Raw genomic sequence first — 22599 nt, 5'->3', positions numbered from 1 at the left:
TATTCAGGTTAACTACTTAATGGATACTAGATTTAGGCATCTGGGGCAAGGACACGACACCAAGATTCCCTTGAAAATGATGAAAATTCAGTCCTACAACAGCCACAAGGTCTGACCAACACTAGCAGGAGCAGCAGTGTCAGAACAAAAGATCAAATTTAAGCAGACAGGGAAATCTGTATTAAGGTTGTTGAGTTTTTTTTTTGTTTTTTAATAGGCAGTCTGTCACACAGATCCCATGAAAACTGCCAAGTAAACCTTCATTATCATATTGGCAACCACAATATGAAAAAAGCCCAAACAAATCAAGCTCTCAAACAATACACAGCCTGCAATGGGCAGTTAATTCAGCAGATGCGACGCAGAACTACAAAATCTCTTACTTTCTGTTCTCAGTTGTGGAGTTCCTCCAAGACCACACAGAATTAAACAGAGAACTAAATGACAAATTTCATTTCTCTGAAGTTCTGAACGGGCTTTCCTGTCTACTGCTGATTTGAGGAAATATGCAACCGGTTTTGTATTTTACAGTATGAACTCAGGGATACATCTACAGCATACAGGATTTAATTACAGTAAATGAAGTCCCAATGAAACCTTTACTGCTAAAGAAAGCAGCCTCTAAAACATTTAAATGAAAATAGCAGTTCGCATCTTTCTTGCACTAGATTATAAAACTGTTTGATCAGGAGAGGTTTAGATACTGAAATCATTCAAGTTGTGTTTCAAGTCATGAATAGAAGGCTGCCTTCCACCATATCCACTGTAACATAGACAAAAGCTGCCTTATAAAGTTGACAATATAATCCCCATTTACAAAAAAACCTTTTGTTTAACTACTGAATAAGACCTCATTGAGATGCTAATCATATGTTGCATTGTGATTTCTGAAAGGCATTAAAAAGCATATTGTTTCAAAAGGCTAAAATGCTCCTGACCAAAAAATATCCGAAATAAAAGCAAAGATTCCACCCCCTCCCCCTCTCTCCCAGATTAGTAATGTATTTTTGTTGCCTTTGTCCTGTGTAAGACACTAAAAGTTTGCCTCTATTTCACAAGAGTTAGCTTAAGTTAATACAGTAACAGATCAGTGTTTGCCTTCATGTTTAAAGCCACTGTAAAGGCTTTTTTTTTTTTTTGAGCTTTAGTTCAATGCAAAAATAGCTCTTATGAAAAGCATAAAAATGTATTCTCAAAAGCACTATTCAGAAAGCAAAAGCAGCAGCTGTACACTTCAGGTATTTCAGACCACAGCTATCACGAGGTGCCTGGGATACCAAAGCAAAACACACCAAGCTGTACGATCAGAAGGCACGCACATCTGACTCCGCACCCACAACAGCTAATCAGAGTAGCACATTTTCTAATAGCACTGCTTAGAATTAGCTGCATGATGGGCTATTTCCAACCATGCTGAGCAAGCAGCAATGCTCATTCTTTTGGTGATACGGAAGGCCTATTATGCTGCTCCTTAAATGTGATTCTCTGGAACAGAGACATCTCTGATAATCTGATTTGGTTTCTAACTGAAGGCTTTGATAACACTAGATTCAAGGGCAAAATCAGTAAGGCAGTATATTATCATCTAAATAAACAGAAGTACATATTTCCCGCTCCATCCACTTGAATAAAATAATACAAAGCAAGTTCATTATTAGCTTTTTCCAGATTTCAAGTAATCCATTTACAACAGACATCACTTCTACAAGACAGTCATTTTCATGAAATCAAATTATTTGCTCCCATAAAAAAACAGTTCAGTTTCTTTCATTAGCTGCTATTAGAGATGATAGCATTCTTAGTTGCCAACTTGTTACTTCATTCCCAATTACAAGTCTTGTAAGTAGCAGGAAGATGCATGTTTAGGTAGTCAGAAAACATGTGGTGTTCAAAATGTACACCAAATTCAGTAACTGCTTTCATTCAAAAGCTCTGTAAAATTATACAAGTTATGTAATTTGTACCAGCTGAAGACACATCACATATGCAAAGGTAGGTAGAGTGCAGAAATCTGATACACCAGTTTCGAGAACATAATAAGGTTTCCATGGTATTTTATTGTCTTTCTGTGCATTTGCATTCAAAGCTAGGCTAATGAGGCCATACTACTTAAGTATGTTTCCATCAGCTTCAACTCCCAGCAGAGCTTTTTAAAGGACTTACACTGCATCTTCTAATGAGCTATCTGAAGACCTCTGAACCCATACACAAAGGTGAAGCTTTTATTTTTCACAAGCATCACCTTTATTAGTTGTTTTTTAAGCGAATAGTGACTTGAACTTAAATTACCCTTTCTTTTTCAGGTCACAAGAAAGAGCAATCAGAACAGGACATTTTAAGAAGGCATTTTTCAAAACAATAAAAAAAATGCATCCACTGCAGAAAATACACTGCTTATGCACTTAAACCTGACTATTAAGAATTTCTTAAAATGGCAGAATAAGGAAAACTCATTTGGGCTTGTCAAAAATCTCTTTCACACAATAACTTCATATAAATCACTCCAGGACAGCACGATTCACATCTTTCACATGCAAGCCAAAGTCTCACTTGACGCTTACAAATGGCTCATAGTTTTTGACATTTAATAGAAAAAAAATTATTTCATCTGTAGCACAAAAATGAAGTACTCACTGATATCATCTTCATGATAGATGACAGAGTGGAACGGTAGAGTTCTGTCCTTAATATATCTCTCTGCTGGCTCAATATAAAAGGTCCCACTGTGAGTTTGGATGAATCCTTCAAATCTTCCATCAATAACAGACCCATGGCTAAAACTTCCCTGCTCACCTGTTAATGACAGAAAGTGCCTTTTAAAAAAAACAACCACCCTTCTAAAGGCATTCAGTACCATGCAAACTTCAAGCATACACTCTATGCAAGGTGTTAATCAGACAGTGCTAAGGAATGATAAAGGCATAATAATCCTGAATGTGAAGCAGTTTCCAACTACTTAAAACCTACAAACTATAAAATAGTAATATACTGTATGACAGGAGTAAGACATTCTCAGAGAAAACTGTCTCTGAACTTTTAAAGACTAAGAGTACTCAACAGTAAGAAATGCAGTTGCCCCAGAATCAAAGTTGTTAAACAGAGGAACTATGAAGTCTTCAGCACGAATCAGGTGCATAAAGGACAAGTTTAAGAGGCATGCAGTGGAGAATTGAACTCCATATCTTAAGAGTGTCAGACAGTGTTTAATCTGATATTCAAGTGCTATTTTTATACATCTATTCATGCAATTACAAAAAAAACATTGAGTGTATACTGAATTCTGAAAGCTTTCAAAGGAAAATTTCTGTTTCAAGGCACTCATTTTTCTTTTCAAACATAGCTTTCTTAAAACTGTAGTTATGTTTAAACGTGGGATGGATTGAATACATGTTTGAGACATTCACAACCCTTCAATTCCTTTAACTTAGAACAGTACCTAATTTTGCTTTATTTTTTGAATGCAACTTTTAAAATATATAAATATATTGGATTTTTTTCTATAAAAAGTTCACAAACAGAGCTGAATTTCAATTTCTATGGATGTACAGTTAAGTATTAGGTAAAAATAATCATTTCAGTATGCCTTGTCAGAGGAGAAAAGTGGAGGGAATTTTATTGAGATGCATTATTGAAGTTTAATAATGAAGATAACCTAACAATAAGGATATACACTTTCTGCATGCAATATTAAAACATTCCTGTTTTACAATGACTGCACTTCATTTTAAAGGGCTGTACATACCATAAATGTGTCCAGTGTAAATATGGGAGGTATCATAATCAATTACTTGGTTTGATGTTTCTACTTTAAAATCCTCAGTAAAAAGAGATGTATCTCTCTTCATTCGAAGGTTGAATTGTCTAAAATGAAAAAAAGAGATAGTAAACTGTAAACTTAAAAAAAAAAGTAAACTTTAAGCCTCAACTACAAAAGCACAAAGTACTTCTAACCAATGTTTTCACATAGGCAGATTTACAGAATTTGTGAATTTTATCTATATAAAATATTTATACTGTACAAGAATTAGACTACAGCCTAGAAAGATTTGCTCAGCAAGACTATTTTGATGCTTTTGACAAAAGTAGTTAAATCTACAAGACTTAAGAATACTGGGGCTTTAAATCTAAAATGCTGACTTTAATTTGCTCTGATTCCTCCAGACAGACACAGATGTAACTAAAGGGAAATTTTTACCATCAGACAACTGAGAAACAGAACAAACAAGAATTATCAGCTTATTTTATTTCCATTGCCAATATGCAAGTACCAGGACTGCCCCAAAAGCAACACCTCGTATTTTACTATGTTGGCTCACAGCTTCAGGGCTGATGTTGGTGCTATAGCAGTAGAGGCTGAACACCCCCACCAATATTCCACTCCATTTTGTTGCCATACAACAGATGGCAGCAGAGGGGCAGTCTGACAAAATGGCCTCCGACATGGAAGTGTGGATGAAGCAAAGGTGTGAAACTCAATTCCACTATGCAGAAAAAATGGCACACACTGACATTCACTGAGACTTGCTGAATGTTTATGGAAGCAAAGCAATAGATGTCAGTATGGTGAGGCAATGGATGGCACACTTCAGCAGAGGCAACAGTGGGTCACCTGCGCTGGTGCAGATTCCCATGAGCGCAGCATGCAGCCTCTTGTACATTGTTGGCAAAAACACACAGCTAATGATGGTGGCTCTGTCAGAAGAGTGTTTTGTAGCTGAGAATGTATTCTATCAACTAGTGTTGTTATGCTTTTTCTAACTGTTGGAGTTTTCATGGAAATAAATAAAAGGCATTACTTTCGGAGCAGCCTACATAAAATGTAAACAAAATGTAAGCAAGCTAATTACTATTACACCTGAGACTCAAACGTTCATAACAAAAGAAATAAAGTAACCACTTTTTAATGCATCTGAAACATACTCAAAATATATCTTCCACTTTCACTTGCACATTATAATGACACCACAGTAATAAACATTTCAGAACTGTATATTTAAACACGATATTGTAGATAAAGAAAAAGCCATGCCTATACTTGAAAGATGGTATGGGCTCTTCATGTTGACTATTCCACAATGCAAACATTGCTTCACAATCAAGCTACCTCTATTATTGCTGCCACAGGAAAAATGAAACTTCCAAGAAGCTTCACCACTAACGCACCACAGAGGAGAGCATCTCCCACAAGGTTAGGAGATTCTGAGATGTGGCTGGCAAATGTGGAAGATTACTTCAGCAACTCCTTGAGATGCTCAGGCTTACAGCCAGGACTGCCAGTAACCACATCATAGTCTCAACATGGATGTAATGTAACTGGGCAGATTCTCCTGTTAAAATGAAGAAATGATTCACTACAGATGCATTTGGATATTAGAATCACTCGCTGAAGAATGCAAACAGGTAAAAGCAATTCACATCCACAACAGACAGCTACTGTAATAATATCACCTACAGACTTAAATCATAATAATTTCCCATTAAGTAGTGTATCTACCATCTCTGAAACACTTTTTTTTTTTGGTGACAGATCATGAAGATGACAAAATAACATGCATGAGCATCCTGGAAAGCATCCCAGGACAGGGAAAAAAAAAAGCAACAAGAGGCTAAACCATATTGCATGGTTCTTCAAAACAGAAATTGGAAGTGAACAGGCAGACAAAATTAAGACAAAAATAAGAACTCGAAGGACCTCACTCAAATACATCAAGAAGTTTCACTCACTGTGTGACACCCTGCTCAGTACCTTCAAAAGGTTTGAAATGCATTTCAGTTTAAGTTTGCTCTGTGAGCAAATTCCCCATAGTTACTAAGGGTCAGACTCTCTTCAAGGATGTCTGAACTGAAATTAAAAGACCAGAGATCTTCAACACTTTAGAATAGCTCTCCTTCATTCTCTAACATCTGATAAAGACTTTTGACTGGAATACATCTATAGTTCTGTGCTGGGGGTGAGCTGAAACATTGAGTAATCCCACCAAGAGCACCTAAGATGGCATTTTTCTGGTGAAGACATTAGGCTTCCAGAAAAAAGAAAAAAAATACCTAGCACTTCTCTCAGAAGTGCAAAAAGCTTACTTTGTTGTTATGCTTAAACAAACACCACTAAAAAAAAAAAAACTCAAACAGATACAAGAGAAACTGCTATTTCTAATAGCCAATATGCTTCTTACAAATGACAATTAAATTAATTACACTGAAAGAAGATGCCAGTTTATAGCTGGGGAAACTCCAGATTGTAATGACTGCATCAAACAAATGTATGGCTGGCATGAACTCCCCAAAAATCCAGCTCATCATTCTTTTGAAGACAAAATCAAGAATGCATCCACCAACTTCAGTAATGTTTCCCGTCTGACAGTAAGAGATTTCCAAAGACCCTACAGAAAATCAATTTCAGTACCTTATCCGATACAGAAGCTTACTTAAATTTTACTGTGAATTTCTTCAAAGTTAGTAGCTGCTCCCCTTTAATAAAGTTTCTATAAACTAATCTCTAGCCCTCTCAAAATGATATGGAAGAGAACAAGTCTCAGTTTTCTTTCCCTGTTTACACCCATAACTTGATGAATTCTTCTATGGACAGGAAGTCCTAGAAAAGAACCACTGATTCCTCCATACCATTAATCAATTTGGTTTCTAAAAGTAGCCACAATGAAATAAGAGGCATCAAAAGGTGTTTGTGGGGCTTTTTGTAGCTACCATTTCTACTGTGTACGTAGAGTTCTCTGTGTTAGCACACCTACTAACTTGCATAAGACATTTCACAGCTGTAGGACTGTCGAGGATAAAAATAAATCAATTAAGAGCAAGATATGACCTTTCCTGTTGTGCTTCTGTCTTACATACACCTGGTAACTGATAGAGTAACAGGGCATGATTTAGTTACTGCATGGCTGCTTCTTCAGTGGAAGCCAAAATTTTTGGTAAAGTTGTTTACACTGTTATATAATCAACTTTGTTAAAAGCTACATTTTCCCATGCCTTACTCATTAGTTGCAGTATGTTAAGACTATCAGGAAACAGATTCTGATGTTCCCTTAGTTTACCTCAGGGAGACTATCAGACTCACAAGCACACAGTGATATCTGAAGTAAAATAGCTGATAATGTCATGTTTAGTTAAAAAACAGTAGTTTCCCATGGGCTCCAGTTATTTCAATTCTGTGCTCCAATCACAGAGAAAGCAGGGTTTTTTTAATTAATAAATTTCTAAAGGCAGGTTATGTGCATGTGCTGACAGCATTTGACAAGAATATAAAAGGTACACACACAAGAATTAATGCTTGATCTACTATTCCATTTGTTTTGATTATGAATTACCTTCTAAGGTTAGTGATTCTGTCATGATGAAACATCTGATATATTAGGACACTGATAGGAAGTCAGCATATTGCTTTCCAAAACTAATGAAGAAAGATATAATCAGCAGCATGAAAGAAGGAAAGTAGGTGTTTTTCTTTTCTTTTTTTTTAAACCACTCACAAGCTATATCTTCTCTTGAGGACACACTTATTTTACGCTGTTCCCATTTACTATTAAACCCACACAATGTATTCCATCATAATCTAATTGACAATTCCCAAGGTCCTTCTACCTGTACTAAGTAAATATCTTTAACAGCAGGTGATGGAATCTCTGCACTTATCTTTCTATTAACCATCCAGATGCAAACAGAGGGAACTGTCCTTTGCTAAGTATTTATATTAAAAATATACAATATCTATAGCATAAAAACAGGGAGCAATCCAACCAGAATGCTCACAGCTAAGATCTGTGGTTAATGCCTTTATAGCAGCATTTCTGTTTGCCACTCATTTCTTTCCAGATCTCCAGAAGACAGACCTGCTAAGCTTGTTATTCCAGAAGATCATATCTAAGGAAATGCAGCCCTCATTTTAAACAATTTGCCACTGATTATTCTTCATATATGTAGCTGTCAACACATAAGCCAGCTCAGATAACAGAAACCATTCAAGTCAGTAAACAAGTAGCTACATGTTTAGTTTACACTCTTACAACTTAGGTCGATTATTTCTCTGTCCCGAAGAGTACAGTCTTCTGTCTTTACCCATAAACTCCTCTTTTTTTCCCTCCCCCCAGTAAAAACTTTTAGTAGGGGAAGTTAAATGCAAATTGTGTCACCTGGTATCCTGTTTATCCAAAATAACTTCCCCACCTCTATTTATAAAGTTGACAACATACACACTGTGCCAGGTTCTAACAATTAAAAACCAGGTGGACAAAAAAAAGCCAAACTAAGTAGCTCCTTTTGGGTAGTCCCCTTTATTTTTATAACCTGCTCAGTCAACAACTATCTTATTAAAGAACAAACTTGTTATCTCTGAATAACAAAGGACAATGAAATGGATAACAAATTACTATAGAACAGAGAATAAAAAAGTCAAATGGTTACACCAGAAACAACACAGCTCGTATCACATAGCAAGCCTCTACAAGCATTTACGTGGAGCAATCACAAATGATGGTGAGCAGCTGATACAGCAGCAGAACTTCTGAATCCAGATAAACTGTCTCAGGTGAAGACTGAAGAACACATTATTCCAGCTGCATCAACTGACATAGCCTCAGTCTTTATGGCTTTTTATTCCTACAGAGCTGATTTTTAAGACCTGAATTGAGCTAAAAAACCCTGGAATTAGCTGCAATGACTTCTAAGCACAAATTTAAACACAGAGAAGGATTTTTATTCTTGAAGTTCATATTTTTCAGATTTTATAGAAACAATCCAACAATACTGAACAACTGAAAAAGTATTTCTAAGTATTTCATGAAGGGCCTTTTTATCTGTATTGCTTACAAAGAAGTGATGGTGCAGGTATATTGCAAGCACTTCCAGTAACAGTTATTATAAGGACTATGTAGAGACCAGATGTTCCACAGCAGCTTGGAACTTTACAACTTACAGTTTTTTTTAAAATATAGTTTTAGGTTAAAAAAACACTATAAAAAATGGTAATTAAATTGCAAAACATCTGAAAAAAGCTCTTGGTGTACCTTTAATTTAGAAATAAAATGTTATCATGTGTTTAAGTACTGCTTGAAAAATTCCACTTGTTCCCTCACTCATGTTGCATAGGCGGCTTGACCAATCAGAGCCAACAACAAGGATGGGAGAAAGTGGCTGCAGATTCACAGAATCACAGAATGGCCAGGGTTGGAAGGGACCTCAAGGATCATGAATCTCCAACCCCCCTGCCACACGCAGGGCCACCAACCATTCCACCTAATGCTAGACCAGATTGGTGATTGAGAGGACAAACCAGGAAAAAAATAGAAAGTGTAAGTTATTAGAAGGGCTGACAGCACAGATAAACACTGCACAGAGGTAGTTTCTTCATTCTTCTGAGCGTCAGGAATTCTTATTTTCTTATTTTCTAAAGCTCAGAGATCATCCAACACAAGGCAAGGTTTTCAAGTTCTGTCCTCAAAATGTAATTTCTAATAGTGAAGTATCCAGCATATTTTTGACATCTGCAGTTGATGGGAGCTCAGTTTAAGATATTCTCAATTTAAGATATTCTGCAATATACTGCAAATGCCTATACTGAAAAAGATATAGCTCTGCATGGGAAGGGCTATATTCAGTAAGTGAAAGACAGTAAATATGTATTTAATATACATTTGGTTTAATCAACCAAGACTGAGCTTACAAAGTCAAATATATCCTTTCAATTTTAGTCATGTTCCACATAATTTTTGGAATTGCTGACATTACCTTGACATACAAAATGAAGTTATATCACAGTAAATTCTTTCACTGTATTGCAGCCTAGTGCCATAAGCACTGCTTATTCCATTTACATACCTTTTCCCGCCCAGGCTAACACTAACACTGTCCATTCACTAATTTTGCATGAATCTTCCTCAGGCCCAAAGGGCACCTTAAATTAATTCACACCAAAACATTCAATGTAAAATGGCATGTGTGAGATACACAACTGCACTGCTTTAAAACAATATGAACTACAAAACCTTACTGTTCTAAAAATTCCTACTTACTTCAAGCCTTTCAGGAATATGCACGTTTTGCACCATTCCTGAAGCAACAATGCCAACTCATCTACAGTACACAGTTAATAATTCAAAAGAATTCATAGCCTACTTTCAGTGATCTTAAGTGCCATATGGAGCTAGTGTTTTAGCATCTAATTAGCAGCTGGTTTGTTTGAATTCAGGCATTAAACCTGACAGTTTTATTCTAGATCCTCCAACAATAAGAATTTTGAAAAAATTGTTTTTAAACCACATACTCTGATTTTCAGATGAAGATTAAATAAGGAAAGTTTTCTCAAACAATGTTTGAGAACAATGATGCAACATAAAAACATTTATGGTCCAGCTAGCTTCATTTGCTACTTCCAGCAGTGAACTGCAGTAGAAACTCGGACAACTTCTGTATTGTTTCCTATTTCCATAAGGCAACCATTTCATCAGAAGCCAACTCAAAACAAAGACCTAGTTTATAAAAAGAATTTAGCAGGAAAGGCTACTGATTGTCTGTGAAGATAAGGCAGAGTTACAACAGCAGGACTATCCACTAAATAATAACATTCCTTGGACTAAGATCACACCCAAAAACATGGATTTAAGGACTGGCTTTCAAATTTAGGACTTTGGTTGCTATTCTAAAGCAGTTGCAAATACAACCCTAACGCTCGCCTTTTGGAAACGTGCACTGAAATTCAGTCATTGTGCCATGTACCTCCAATAGCAACACTTCATTCCTTGAAGAAATTACAAGCTAGTGCAGAAGGAGAATATTTACTCAAATGAACATTCTAAACACAGATTCAAAAGACGTAGTATTACCTTTGCTCTGTCAAGTTTCCTGTGTTTCTAGATATGGATAACAAATATTTATCAAGCATTAGTTATTTCCTTTGTAATTGAAATAATTAGACAAGCAAGGGTGTTACACATTCCTAAAAAAATATTAAGGTAATGGTGTTGTGCAGGATGCAGTCAGCAAAAAAGCAAAGACAGAAATACTTTAACTTACTTTCTCTTTCTTCTCAATTATAAAAAAAAAAACAAAGTAGGAAGCAGCACTTTCTAAATGAAATCCACAAATAATACTTCCACTACTCACACTGACTACCTAACTTCATTATTTGAAGAAGTTTCAATCAGAAATTAAATGTATGGCTAAGCAATCTTGTAACAGCAATTATGTTTTCTCCATGTTAAATAATTGCTAAGCTACACAGAAAAATGCCATTTTACTACACGTGAAACAGAACACTCCGGGGCCAAATTTGTACTTTCGAATGCAATTTGAACCTGTGCATTTCCTCAAGTAAAGCAAATCCACTCAAAGTTCAGCATAGTTTTTGTAAACAAATATGCCATGGCTGCATAATAAAGTCAGAATCTGCTGCAATTCTGTTCCCAGTTCTACTTTTACTGAATCTTTGAAGTGCATTAACAGTTACCAGCACAAGTTTGAACGACTGATTACAAGCAACAATTTGACATTTACACTGGACACCAGAGCAAACACTTGCTATAAACTGCCAATACTGCATTTTAGTATATTCCCTCAGACATGAATAACTGTATTTCAGCATTTATATATCACAATAATTAAAAAAAAAAAACAACATAGGACTAAAATGCTTAAGGCAAATACCTTTTAGAAACATCACTAACCTTCCATGAGCATGGAAGTCGAGGCGCAAGAACTGATCTTCGTGCGATACTGCTCTTTTGGCACGCTGGTGTTTTTGGTGTAACAAATCCACATCGTAAGATAATCCTTCATAATGTCTAATGTATTTATTTAGAGGATTTCCATACTGACCTGAGAAGAGGAAAAAAGTAAAGGTTAGCAGGCTACCATGCCTAAGAATTTACTCAGGTTACAACCACATTATGAGCTGTGACATCTTGGAGCACAACATCTGGCAATGAGAACCCAATTTTCACTCTACATGCATTTTAGCTGTCTTTTTCAGTTTCTTGTACACTTCAGATTCATTCTATTCTGGTTCTACAGACTGAATAAACACTTGCAGTTATAGTGCAGAGGTGGACACCTTCCACTTTCATTTCAAACAAAATTACTCCACAATGCAAACTACATCACTGTCGGTAGGAATGCTTGAGACATGTTTCACATCCAAACATGCCAAGTCCAACAGCTTCACACATATTTCTTCTGGTTCCCTAAAAGAACCATACATCCAATTTCATTCTGCTCTCATGGCACACTGAAATACTTACTCAAAAGGTATACAATCCACATGCCAGATCGTCAAGAAAAATTACTAGCAAATCATACCATCCAGAAATACAACATTTGTATAACATGGAATGTTCCATCATGTGGGAGAGTTTTGTTAAAGGTTCAGTTCAGTTTATTTTGAATATTTCCTTTTAAGATATTATTTCTGATTTGCTTAAGAATGAATGACAGAAAGTGGAAAATGATTCTTGTGGTGGTGGAAGAGAGATGCAGAACTGACCACAGGCACTAGCATTTGAGAGTTGTTTGCAGATCTAGAAACATGCACATAAAGGATGATGCTATCAGCCTTGTATTTCCACTAAACACCAGGTATTTTACTTCAACACAGTATTTTTCACACCAAGGTTAGCATTAGTAGGTCAATAACACGATAGAAAACTTCCTGTGCTGCCCAGACACCTGTCAGATAGACTGCTGAGATTTGCTCAGATGCCTACCAAACAGCCCACCGGCTGGTAATCACAAGAGCAGGATCAAGGAGAAAGCTAACAGGCTATTACTTTCCTCCAGGCAAGGAGCCACTATACATATTATTGACTTCAAGATAATTCAGATTTTTTCCAAACTGATACACAGTTTCCATCCAGGATTCATGTTCTTAATAATTAACATAGCCCACATGATCATAGAAAAATACACACAGTAAGTGGAGAGCAAGCACTCATTTAATGAGAACTGTATTTTCATATCCAAACAACCCCTAGGGCCCCCATTCCCTGTCTATGCACATCCTCCACAAACACTCTTCACAAGAACATTTACCACACTCCCAAATCAGATGCCATCAGTAAACCACCACACCTGAAAAACGTTGCATCTACTTGCCAAAAGTAAACACAGACTTTGTGTGGAGAATTCAGAGAAACTGATTCATTAACTGATTCATTGTGATCAAAAGAACAAAAAATATAGTTAAAGTTGAAGCAGTAGAGGACGCGGAGGACAAAAAGACTACAACAGGGGAGCAAACCACCCTAAAGCATAGGTAGCACATACAGGATTGTTTGATGAAAATATTTTTAAACATTTAAAAAAAAAAGTTTGAGTATTTTAAATGTACAATCATAAGGAATTAGTTAGATATCTGCAATCTACCGCTTTCAAGAGAAAGTCACTTTGGTGGCTCTGGTTTCAAAGTCAGATTATATATGACAAGTCGTATCATGTTCCTTGATGTACTAAACATTAAGCTTGGAAAGAATTAAACACATCAAACAATGCAGAATGTTTCAAGAATTCAGAGTAATTGCACGTTTTTGATATTCATAATACCAGCATGCAAACATCCACTGTGTCTGAAACAAAGGCTCACAGTATTGCTCTGCATCATCAGCTCCCCAAAGAGCTGATCCAAAGAACCAACTGTTCCTGAACATCAGCTATTCATTACAGAAACTACTTTGGGGATCGCATCACCCAAGGGCAAGCACCAACTCTAGTGGATATGCAAAAATCAATATGCTGTCAATTTATTTCTAGAAGTAGTATTTACAGCTGTCAGTGCTTAGTAAAAATCTCCATACAAGTTCTTCCCCACACGATCCCTTTGCTGCAGCACATTTCGAAACATGAAGTGTTTTGGAAAACTGTCTTTCTGCTGAAGTTCATCAGTCCCATCCTTTTTGTGATCAGAGAAGCCACATGGTGACAGAGTGCATTAAATGCACCAGCCTCGTGTTGACTAGCTGAGCACACTGCCTTCCACAAAAAGGTACCAAAGTTCATCTGTTCCTCACTTATGAAAAGTGAAAAGATCAAGCTGACACAAAATCTGAATAGTCTCTGTTGAATGCTACAGCACAAAACCAGGATCTTATATACACTAATAATATAAAATTAGAACGCAGAACACAAGCAGAATGACTTCCAACTCCAGGTTGAACCTGGAATCGTTACATTTTTCCACATGGAGAAATACAAGAATTGTTTCAATATCATGGCACCTACTTAAGCACAGCAGTATTTGGCACTATATTCTGAAGTCTGGGCGCCCACAAATCAATGGTATAACGTCAGGTATCACTATCTGTTTCAGGGTTGCACACAGCTTTTTCTTTTTTTTTTTTCCTTCCCTTCTCTGTTTTCTATTTTGTTATTTTTCACACAGAATGTTGTTCTGTACACATTTGCTCCATTGTTCCTGGCTCCAAACCGAGCTTCAAAGCCTTCCTTCCTCAGCCTCCTACTTACAGAGAAACAAACATTCTTTAGTTTATGCTTCAGCTTTCTCAAGCTTTGCCTCAGTAATATACAGCAAATAGTTACATTTTCACAAGGAAAAAAGTTATTGTTCTAACACCACAATTTCAGAAGCAAAAGTACAAATCTACCTTCCCATGTATTTATTGTTGTTAAATTTATTAATTTAAATTAATACAATAAATTTCTCAGTGCTTCTGTTCCTTTCCAAGTGACTGATGTCTCACCTGCACACACCTCAATGAGCGATACAGAAAATGACTAAATAAATTAATACTTACAAGCTCATCACTTGCATTTAGTAGCAACATGCACAAGATGATACTGCCATCTCTCCTTAAAATTCAGGTAATGATATATGGCAGATAAATGCATTCAAATTTCCTCTGAGTACTGTAGGCAAATGCTGCCTTTGACAAATGCAGTCCAATAACAAAACTTCATTCTAATTTCCTTTCAGTCTCCAAATACAAGTCAGTTCTCATCCAGTTTTACAGAGGCTCCTTGGGTGCCTTTAACATTCACAAAATTTGTGGTTTAAGCGTGTCCACATTAACTCTAAATAAGAGACAAAACAAATCCAAAGCTTCAACAAGCAGCATGAAGAATGCTGAGAGTGAAGAACGCTGCCCATGCCTATGTTTCTCTAACCTTTGTGGACACACCCCCACAAAAGGAAGCACAAACACCTTGTGCAAAAGAACTTCCATCAACAAACCATTAGCCTAGGTGCAGTTGTTTTATCAGACTGATGAACATACACTTACCTGACTGCCAGTACATGATTTCCAATTCTAGATACCAGATAAAAGAAAAACTTCAGAATTAACTGGTGTCACTTAAACTGAAGCTTTAATTTTGAATGAAATGTAAGCTAGAATATGACAACTAACTCTAAAACTTCATCAAAACAAAGGAGTTACTATGCTGCAGAACGTGCAGGCTTCTGTGTTCTCTAATCCCAACAATTTATCTTCCACTTTTCTGCAGTAGGAAAATACTATGAATGTATCCGTTACATTGCTTTGGGCCATTTTTCTCAGTCAGGCAAGTTACTCTTTAAAAAGCTTCAGGCACCCAGAAACGAGTTTTCAAGCGTAACAACTTACTAAAGACCCAACAATGCTTGCACCTGTTTCAGGTCTCCAGAGCAGGTGGAAAGCTAAGTTGAGTCACGCAAAGAATAGTTTTAAAATGCTACCTGCTGTAATGAGACAGCAAAAGACTTCTCACACTAAAAAGCCTTGCAACATGCTCTGTTATGCTGAAGTTAAACCCTTCTGAAATCAAAAAGCAATTCCTTTTGCTAAAGTGAAGTTATACACTCCTGTGATCACAAAGGGAAGCAGTGCTATTTCTTTTCCCTTTCCTCAGAACTGTAAACAAACACCAAAGCCACCCAAGCCCTTATGTCTTAAGTACTCTCACAGCCAGCACTTGACACAAACTCTCCCCGGCAGCTGCATCCCACCTGGAACACACACCATTTCAGAGCTTTCCTGAAGATGGACTTCAGAGTTGAAACAAAAGCTTCAATATACATGTTAACTTTCATTTGCAGAAGCAAGCAAAGTGCTACCGCTGCTGTAGCGACCAAAGTCTCTAAACCAATACATGATGACCTTTTAATAAAACCATCTACAAGTCAGAAATGATTTTCTTCTTCACAAAGGGAGCTTAATAAGTAACTCAACTTCTGTAAGAAAAAAATTCCGTAAAATAAAAAAAACTTCTGTAATATACTGCAAGGTGCCACGGAAAAACTCCAACACTGTTTCAGTGCCTCAAGTACTGGAGCACTGCTTACGTGCAAAGAAGGAATGGAAATTGAGTGCTTGGTTTGCAGTTGGAACAGGGAACCCCAAATGTTTGTTGAACAGGGTGTGGAGCATCCATCCTCAGAGGATGGACAGCCATCCCTACAACAGGCCCATCTGGGGAGTTCCGCTGCTGCAAACGATGCCCACATTACCAACCTGGTAAGGGACAGTCTCTATGACCCAATTCATTGGAAGAAAGGGTCAGTGCTAACCTTCTCCCCTTCCATACATGTGCAAATGTTGAATCTCACCTACTCCCATCATACATACAAGCTACAGATACGTATGCAAAGCTCCCCTTTTTGCAATAAATAAAAGAGCTACAACTCAAAGGTCAGCTGTGCACCTGCCATCTGAACACTGTCAGACAGAGGCCATGCTGAAACCAACAAATTTGTTTTTTCCTTCTCCATCTGATCTCTTTTCTTGTCTTCCTCTCACTTCTCTCTCTGTCTCCCTTTTCAGGTTATATTAGAATGTAATGCTAGGCATATCACAACTGATTGGCAATAAGGTATAGATAAACATATATCTACCCCATGTCTTGTGCTAAATATCGTAGCAAGATACAAATAAACAATTAACCAATTGTTTGGCACCTTTTCACCTTAATTTAGCCCAAGGGAATTTCAGAACAGCAAGAACCCCGACCTGACTGGGTTGAGACAGATGCCAATAGCAGTTTGCTGAGATGGAAAGACAATGTTTATTTCCAATACAGCATACATACTGGTACAGGGATGTCTCCAAATACCCTTGCCAGGTTCTGTGTTCCAGACCACATACTAGCAGCACCCCCACAAAACTGCAAGTACACCTTCAGACACCTACGAGGTGCCTCTCACAGAGGTGCACAAGGCAGGTACATCCACCAGGTACAGTTTCTGTAGTTACAAGATTCTGCACTGACAAGGAAGAAGTCTGCTACAGAATCTGAGAGCAGCACATCCCAACAACCAGTTACAATGGCACACACACAAATATAAAACTCTGATGAGCTCCTGTGACTACCTTGCTGTCATTGAAAAACTATTGTTTTGGAATGGAGCCTGCAAGACACATCTATGAAAAAACGCTGGCAACCAGCCTGCACCAAGAAATACTGAAGCATGAGAAAGCAGACTAAGCTTAAAACAGGTGTTCTACAAGTGTCACGTGTTGGCTATCAGCTGAACATCAAAGACAGCACACTGCCTTTCCAGGCACTATAGTGCAATAAGCCAACATTATACTTTGGGAAACTGCTAAGCTAGAGTACAGCAGTACTTTAGGATACAGATACCAATGGAACAGCCTTCAAACTGGACAGTACAGCCTCCTATGGACTTGTCAAATTAAATGTTGCATTTCCCAAGAGAAAAATCCTCCAAGAACAAAGCTTTATATTCCTGGAATTGGAATTAAATGAAAGGAAGAACTTAATTTAAACAAGATTGGACAAAACATCCAGAGGTTCTGCCTACACATCTCAAGGTGACAGTCCATGCAGAAGACTTGCGTGTATGCATCTAGAGTGCATCAGCACCAATAGAGAGCTCCAAGAATCTACAGTTGTCTTACTTGCTGAACAGCCACAGACCCTACTTGAACAGGCCTGAGATGTACTTTCTCACCTTCCACCTAAGCTCCACACATTACACAAAGGATTTTAGCTGTAAGCCTCTTGGCACGCTTTGAGTAGCTATATATAACTGTTACCTGGTGGTCAATGCTGAATAACTTGATGTTCATTGATTGTGCTCTCCCCTCCGCCCCAGACCCCAGTCTATTAAGAATTCTTTCCCCTCTAGAAAAACCTCTGCAGTCTGTGGGAGTAAAGCAAGGAAGGTAAATAGACATACTGAAATCCATGAGACCAGGCAGGCTGCATCCAAGAGTGTCGAGGAAGCTGGCTGTTGTGATTCTGGGACTACCATCTTTGAAAATTCTTTGGGATAGAGGGAGGCTCCTGACAACTGGCAGACAAATGTCATCCTGTCTTAAAGGAGGACCTGGAGATCTACAGACTGGTCAGACCAACCTCAGTACCTGCAAAGGTTATGGAGGAAATACACATAGAAGCTCACAGTACTGAAAGTCAGCAAGGTGAACAGTTTCTCTGCATCATGGTAGAAGATGGTAACTGTCTATAGAATATGTGGATAAATCAAGCATGCACTGTTCTAAAAGGTGAAGTTAAGACAAACAGATTGAGACTTGCACAATAATAGCAAATAGTTCAACTGCAATTCAAGATTGTTAGTGGAAAAAAACGCAAAATATTGCTAGACACTGTGCAGTAGTTAAGCTAACTTACTAGACAACTCTTTATTGCAAGCATCACCACTGATTCGCAGACTTGAAGTTCCAGCTTGTGATAAATACCCTTAAGACAATATTTATTGTAATTTTAATGAAGTTGTACTTTTCCAAATTTTTTAAATGTATAGTTTATGTCTCTTTAAAAACGTTCCCTTTATATGGAACTAGCATTAAGAAATGTACGTAGCATTCAAATTCAGTACTTCTGTACCGAAGTGCATCAAAAGCCAGTAGCCCTACTATCTATTTCCCAACTAGAATTTCACCAAGCAATTAATCTGGGCTGTGGCTTCACAACTGCTAGCAGAAGGGCAGGTCCTGCTGCTCTTTTTCATCCATCTCATTTTTGCCCCTCCCTTGAGCTGGCACTAAAACTGACTGGACTCAAATTGTATTTTCTTTTGCTCAAGTCAGTTTTTGGTAAAACAAAAAACCAAAAGTGATTCACTGAAAACTCACATTTAAGGCATAGTTAATACTGTATCACTAAAGTAACTGATGTGTGCTTCATTTTTACCCTCCTTTTCTCCCATTCCTATGCTCTTCCTCAACCTGTCCCTGCAAAATAAACCAGCAGAGGTTAAATGTTTGGCAAGAAAGTAGTCATTTCTTCCACTTCAGTTAGCAGGCTGAATTGGCTCCTCATGCCATCAAACAGCAGAGGGAGCGAAGGAGGAGCAGTGCAAGCGCAAGACCAGGGAAAGACCACCAGGCACCAGCTCAGTAAGTAGCTCAATAGAGTGGCTCCATCACTGACCCTTTAGATCCTTTTAAAAGCAATAATAAACTACAGCCTTAGGTTCTTGGGTGGCAATATTTCAAAACTACTATATATACACTTGATTTTATTCATTTTTAATCGCCATGGGCATTTCCAAAAGAACTTGACAGCTGCCTTTACCAGACACCATCTCATGCAGCCATATAAAATCTCAAGTGCTTTAATTGTAAATCCCAGATACGTGCTAAAGGCTGAGAGCCATTTTAATGAAGGCTGGTGTTCTTCTCCATCTATAGCAAGGATGCAAACTTAACCACTCAGATGCTGACAGCTTATAAATGCCTTCCCACAACTCCCCCATGTGTTCAGAAAAGAATTTCTTGTGTGCACAGCGGGAAATAGGCTGTTCAATATCCAGCAGCACAAGGCACTGAAACACAGAAGCTCAAAAGCCCTAAAACATAGAAGAGCATATCTTATCAGAATATCTTTTAAATATATTTGCAATCACATTCAGCATATGACCAGCCAGGCCAGAGCATGACCACTCTTGCCTTCCGGGGCCTCATTATCTCCTTTTTTTTTTTTCCCTTCTCATTTTCTAGCACTATTTCCACGCTTCTAAAAATCACGATCAGATTTTATCATTTCATTATTTCCATTCCTCAAAGAGCATCACCATTTGCAATTACATACTGTTTAATATACTTGCATGCATTTTTGTTGCATTCAATGAAACTGCCCCCAACTAAGAACTTGTTCATAGATGTCAAAATTACAGATAATAGCCAGAGCACAGATCTCTGATCACATCTCTGAACACACAGTCTGAGGGTGTCAAAAAAGAACAAAGATTCACTTTATATATTGTTTTACACAAGCCTAAAAATTCCAAGTACTACATACTAGAAGTGTAATATATACGCACCTATTTAAGATAAATTCTACCTTTCTCCTATTTCTTTTCACATTATTGAAATGGTATTCAAAGTGACCAGCTGGGATTCCTGCTTTATGAAAGTTGCAACAGTAAAGAAACAAACTTCTAGAACAGCCCCAAAAGATATCTAATATCAGAATGTGACCAAGGAAGTGCTTCAGGCCCCACCCAACTGAACTGTTGGTAACTGCTGTTCTAATCATAAACCCCAACTGATGGTTACACAGCATCATAACAGACACTGCACTACACCTCACTCATACAGTGATCACTTTTGACTGCGTTTCTTTAACTTGACTTCCAGATTTCCAATTAACTGAAACACATTTCTTTAAGGCATTAAATGCCCCTGATGTTTCTCCTCAAATAAATCATCAAATAAAACAGTACATAAGTAAAAGTTATACTGTACCTTAATATTTTAAGAGCTTGACTTTGTGATTCACAAACTGCGAATTAAGCTTGCCACCAATCCTGTTAATCTAGTGCTATTTAACATTAACTGAAGACTATTTCAACAGAGCATAAATAAGAGTATATAGACAAAGCCTCAAGTAATTTGAAAGGATTCAACACGTTTGGGTATCTCAGAAAAACGTTCCAATCACAACACGGTCCAAATGTATGGAAGAGCATTTGAAAAAGGCATGGACTAAGAACTTATTTTGAAAATTCCATATTTCCAGTACCTGCATGGTTTCAAACTATACACCTTTAAAGAGAAGTATTACTTAGCTTCAGGATTTGAGGAGAACCAGTGAACACAAGAGGAGCCATACACAATTGAGCACAGGTATCTTTTGTTCCCAGTTGTTTCCAGTTTGAATTGTTCTCACAGTGACACTGATAACCTGATGTTTTTCTTTTTCCCCAGGATTAACACTCCCAGAAGAAAATCTTTTAAATGAAAAACTCTGTTTTTCAGTAATAATGTGTAGTACTTAAGAAATTATAGAAATATAATTAGAAGCTAATTGATACTTCTAGTATTAAAAGAGCTTCAATTCAACAGTCACAATAAACTTCCCCCTTTGTCCAGGAAAGCTTTATGCTGAGATGCAGATCAGCCATCATTCCTAGGCTCCTACCCAGCATTATCAAGCTGTTTCAAGGTTGCTCTGTCTTGTCAAACACTGAATGCCGCTAAAATGAGAATCACTTCTTAATGCCAAGAACACTGAAGGTGCCCATTGTTCTCTCAAAGAAAATAACTATAATGCAAACTTTCTGAACAAAATACATTTCATGAAGTCACTTCTACCTATCCAGAGCATAGCTCACAAGTTAAAATGCTGTGAACTTTGAAGCATACTTGCCTGCCTACAACTCTCACAACTGTTAATGAATCACTGAATTAATTGTGCCAGCAGTTTAGTTTAGAAAAGAAGAAGGCCTTGAAAAGCATGCTAATAATTCTCTTAACTTAATAGGAGTCACAAGGGAAAAGTCATGAAGAAAATCTTTTGCTTGCTTCTAACAATATAAATAACGGGATGAGTTGTGCTCCTGCAGATGGCTTTGCCCATTATCACAGCATCACCTCGCTGCCACAAGCACAGCCTGTGGAACTTCTCCCGTGCTCTGATGTTACTTTTTGATAAAGCGCAGAAGCCAGGATTCAGAGTCAACTCTTTGTTCACAAACCGACATGCTGATACACAGAAAGCCGGGATAAAGAGAAGTGCCAAACCAAACAGAGGAAACCAAACAAGAAACCCTATAAGCTGCCGCTCCACCCATCCTGTGCAGGAAATAGCCCCGAAATCCACTTCACTGTGTGAAAAACCGAAAGTACTTTCCTGTCGTGTCTCGACCTTGGTTACAGGCTATCAGAACGGGTCGGGACGTTACCGCAGAGCTCCCCAGCCGAGAAGCACCCGCAGCGGGAGCCCGTCCAAACTTCCCGTCTCTATGTCAGAGCCCAGCAGCGGGGTTCCCCCCGGCCTAGGGCCGGGCACAGCGTCCCGAAGGCACGGCCGCTTCCTCCGTCCGTCACCCCGCACAGCCCGGCCCGGCAGGCTGCTCCCCGAGGCGAGGCGGAAGGAGGCGGCCGGACGGGAGGGCAGCGGCCCGCGGCACCGCCGCCAAGTCCCGAGGAAGCGGAGCGCCGGCCGAAGCGCAGCAGCTCGGGGAGAGGGAAGGGAGGACGGCGCAGCCAAGAGAGGAGGCGACGGCCGCCTCGGCCTCCCAGGGCGCATCCCGGCAGCGGGGCTCGGGCGCCGGGCCAGCCGCAGGGAGAGCGCCGAGGCGGAAGGAGCGGTGCGGGCCCGGCCGAGGGGGGGGGGGGGAGCGCCCCGGGCGGCGGCTCAGCCGCGGCCTGCCGCCCCGCGGAGAGGGCCCGGCGGCCC

General features: G+C 38.5%; 2 protein-coding genes across 2 annotated transcripts in view; both read right to left on the bottom strand.

Annotated features, from left to right (window-relative positions):
- ADAM10 (ADAM metallopeptidase domain 10) overlaps positions 1 to 22599 on the bottom strand; it is a 41890-nt gene that overhangs the window by 18943 nt on the left and 348 nt on the right. Inside the window, 3 exon segments of the mRNA XM_031616490.2 lie at positions 2635 to 2793; positions 3743 to 3861; positions 11673 to 11823. Of these exon segments, the coding sequence (XP_031472350.2) occupies positions 2635 to 2793; positions 3743 to 3861; positions 11673 to 11823 (429 nt within the window).
- On the bottom strand, positions 11830 to 22516 carry LOC149916251 (uncharacterized). Its single transcript, XM_090148794.1, has 2 exons — positions 19050 to 22516; positions 11830 to 18317 (listed from the first exon to the last, which is right to left on the bottom strand). Exon 1 carries the CDS (start codon positions 22447 to 22449, stop codon positions 22099 to 22101), a length of 351 nt encoding a protein of 116 aa, XP_090004920.1. The 5' UTR covers positions 22450 to 22516; the 3' UTR covers positions 11830 to 18317; positions 19050 to 22098.

Source organism: Phasianus colchicus, chromosome 12 (assembly GCF_987193195.1).
Source record: "Phasianus colchicus chromosome 12, bPhaCol1.hap1.1, whole genome shotgun sequence".
NCBI lineage: Eukaryota > Metazoa > Chordata > Aves > Galliformes > Phasianidae > Phasianus > Phasianus colchicus.
The sequence above is the reverse complement of the archived record's forward strand: the minus strand, read 5'-3'. Positions and strand labels throughout refer to the sequence as shown.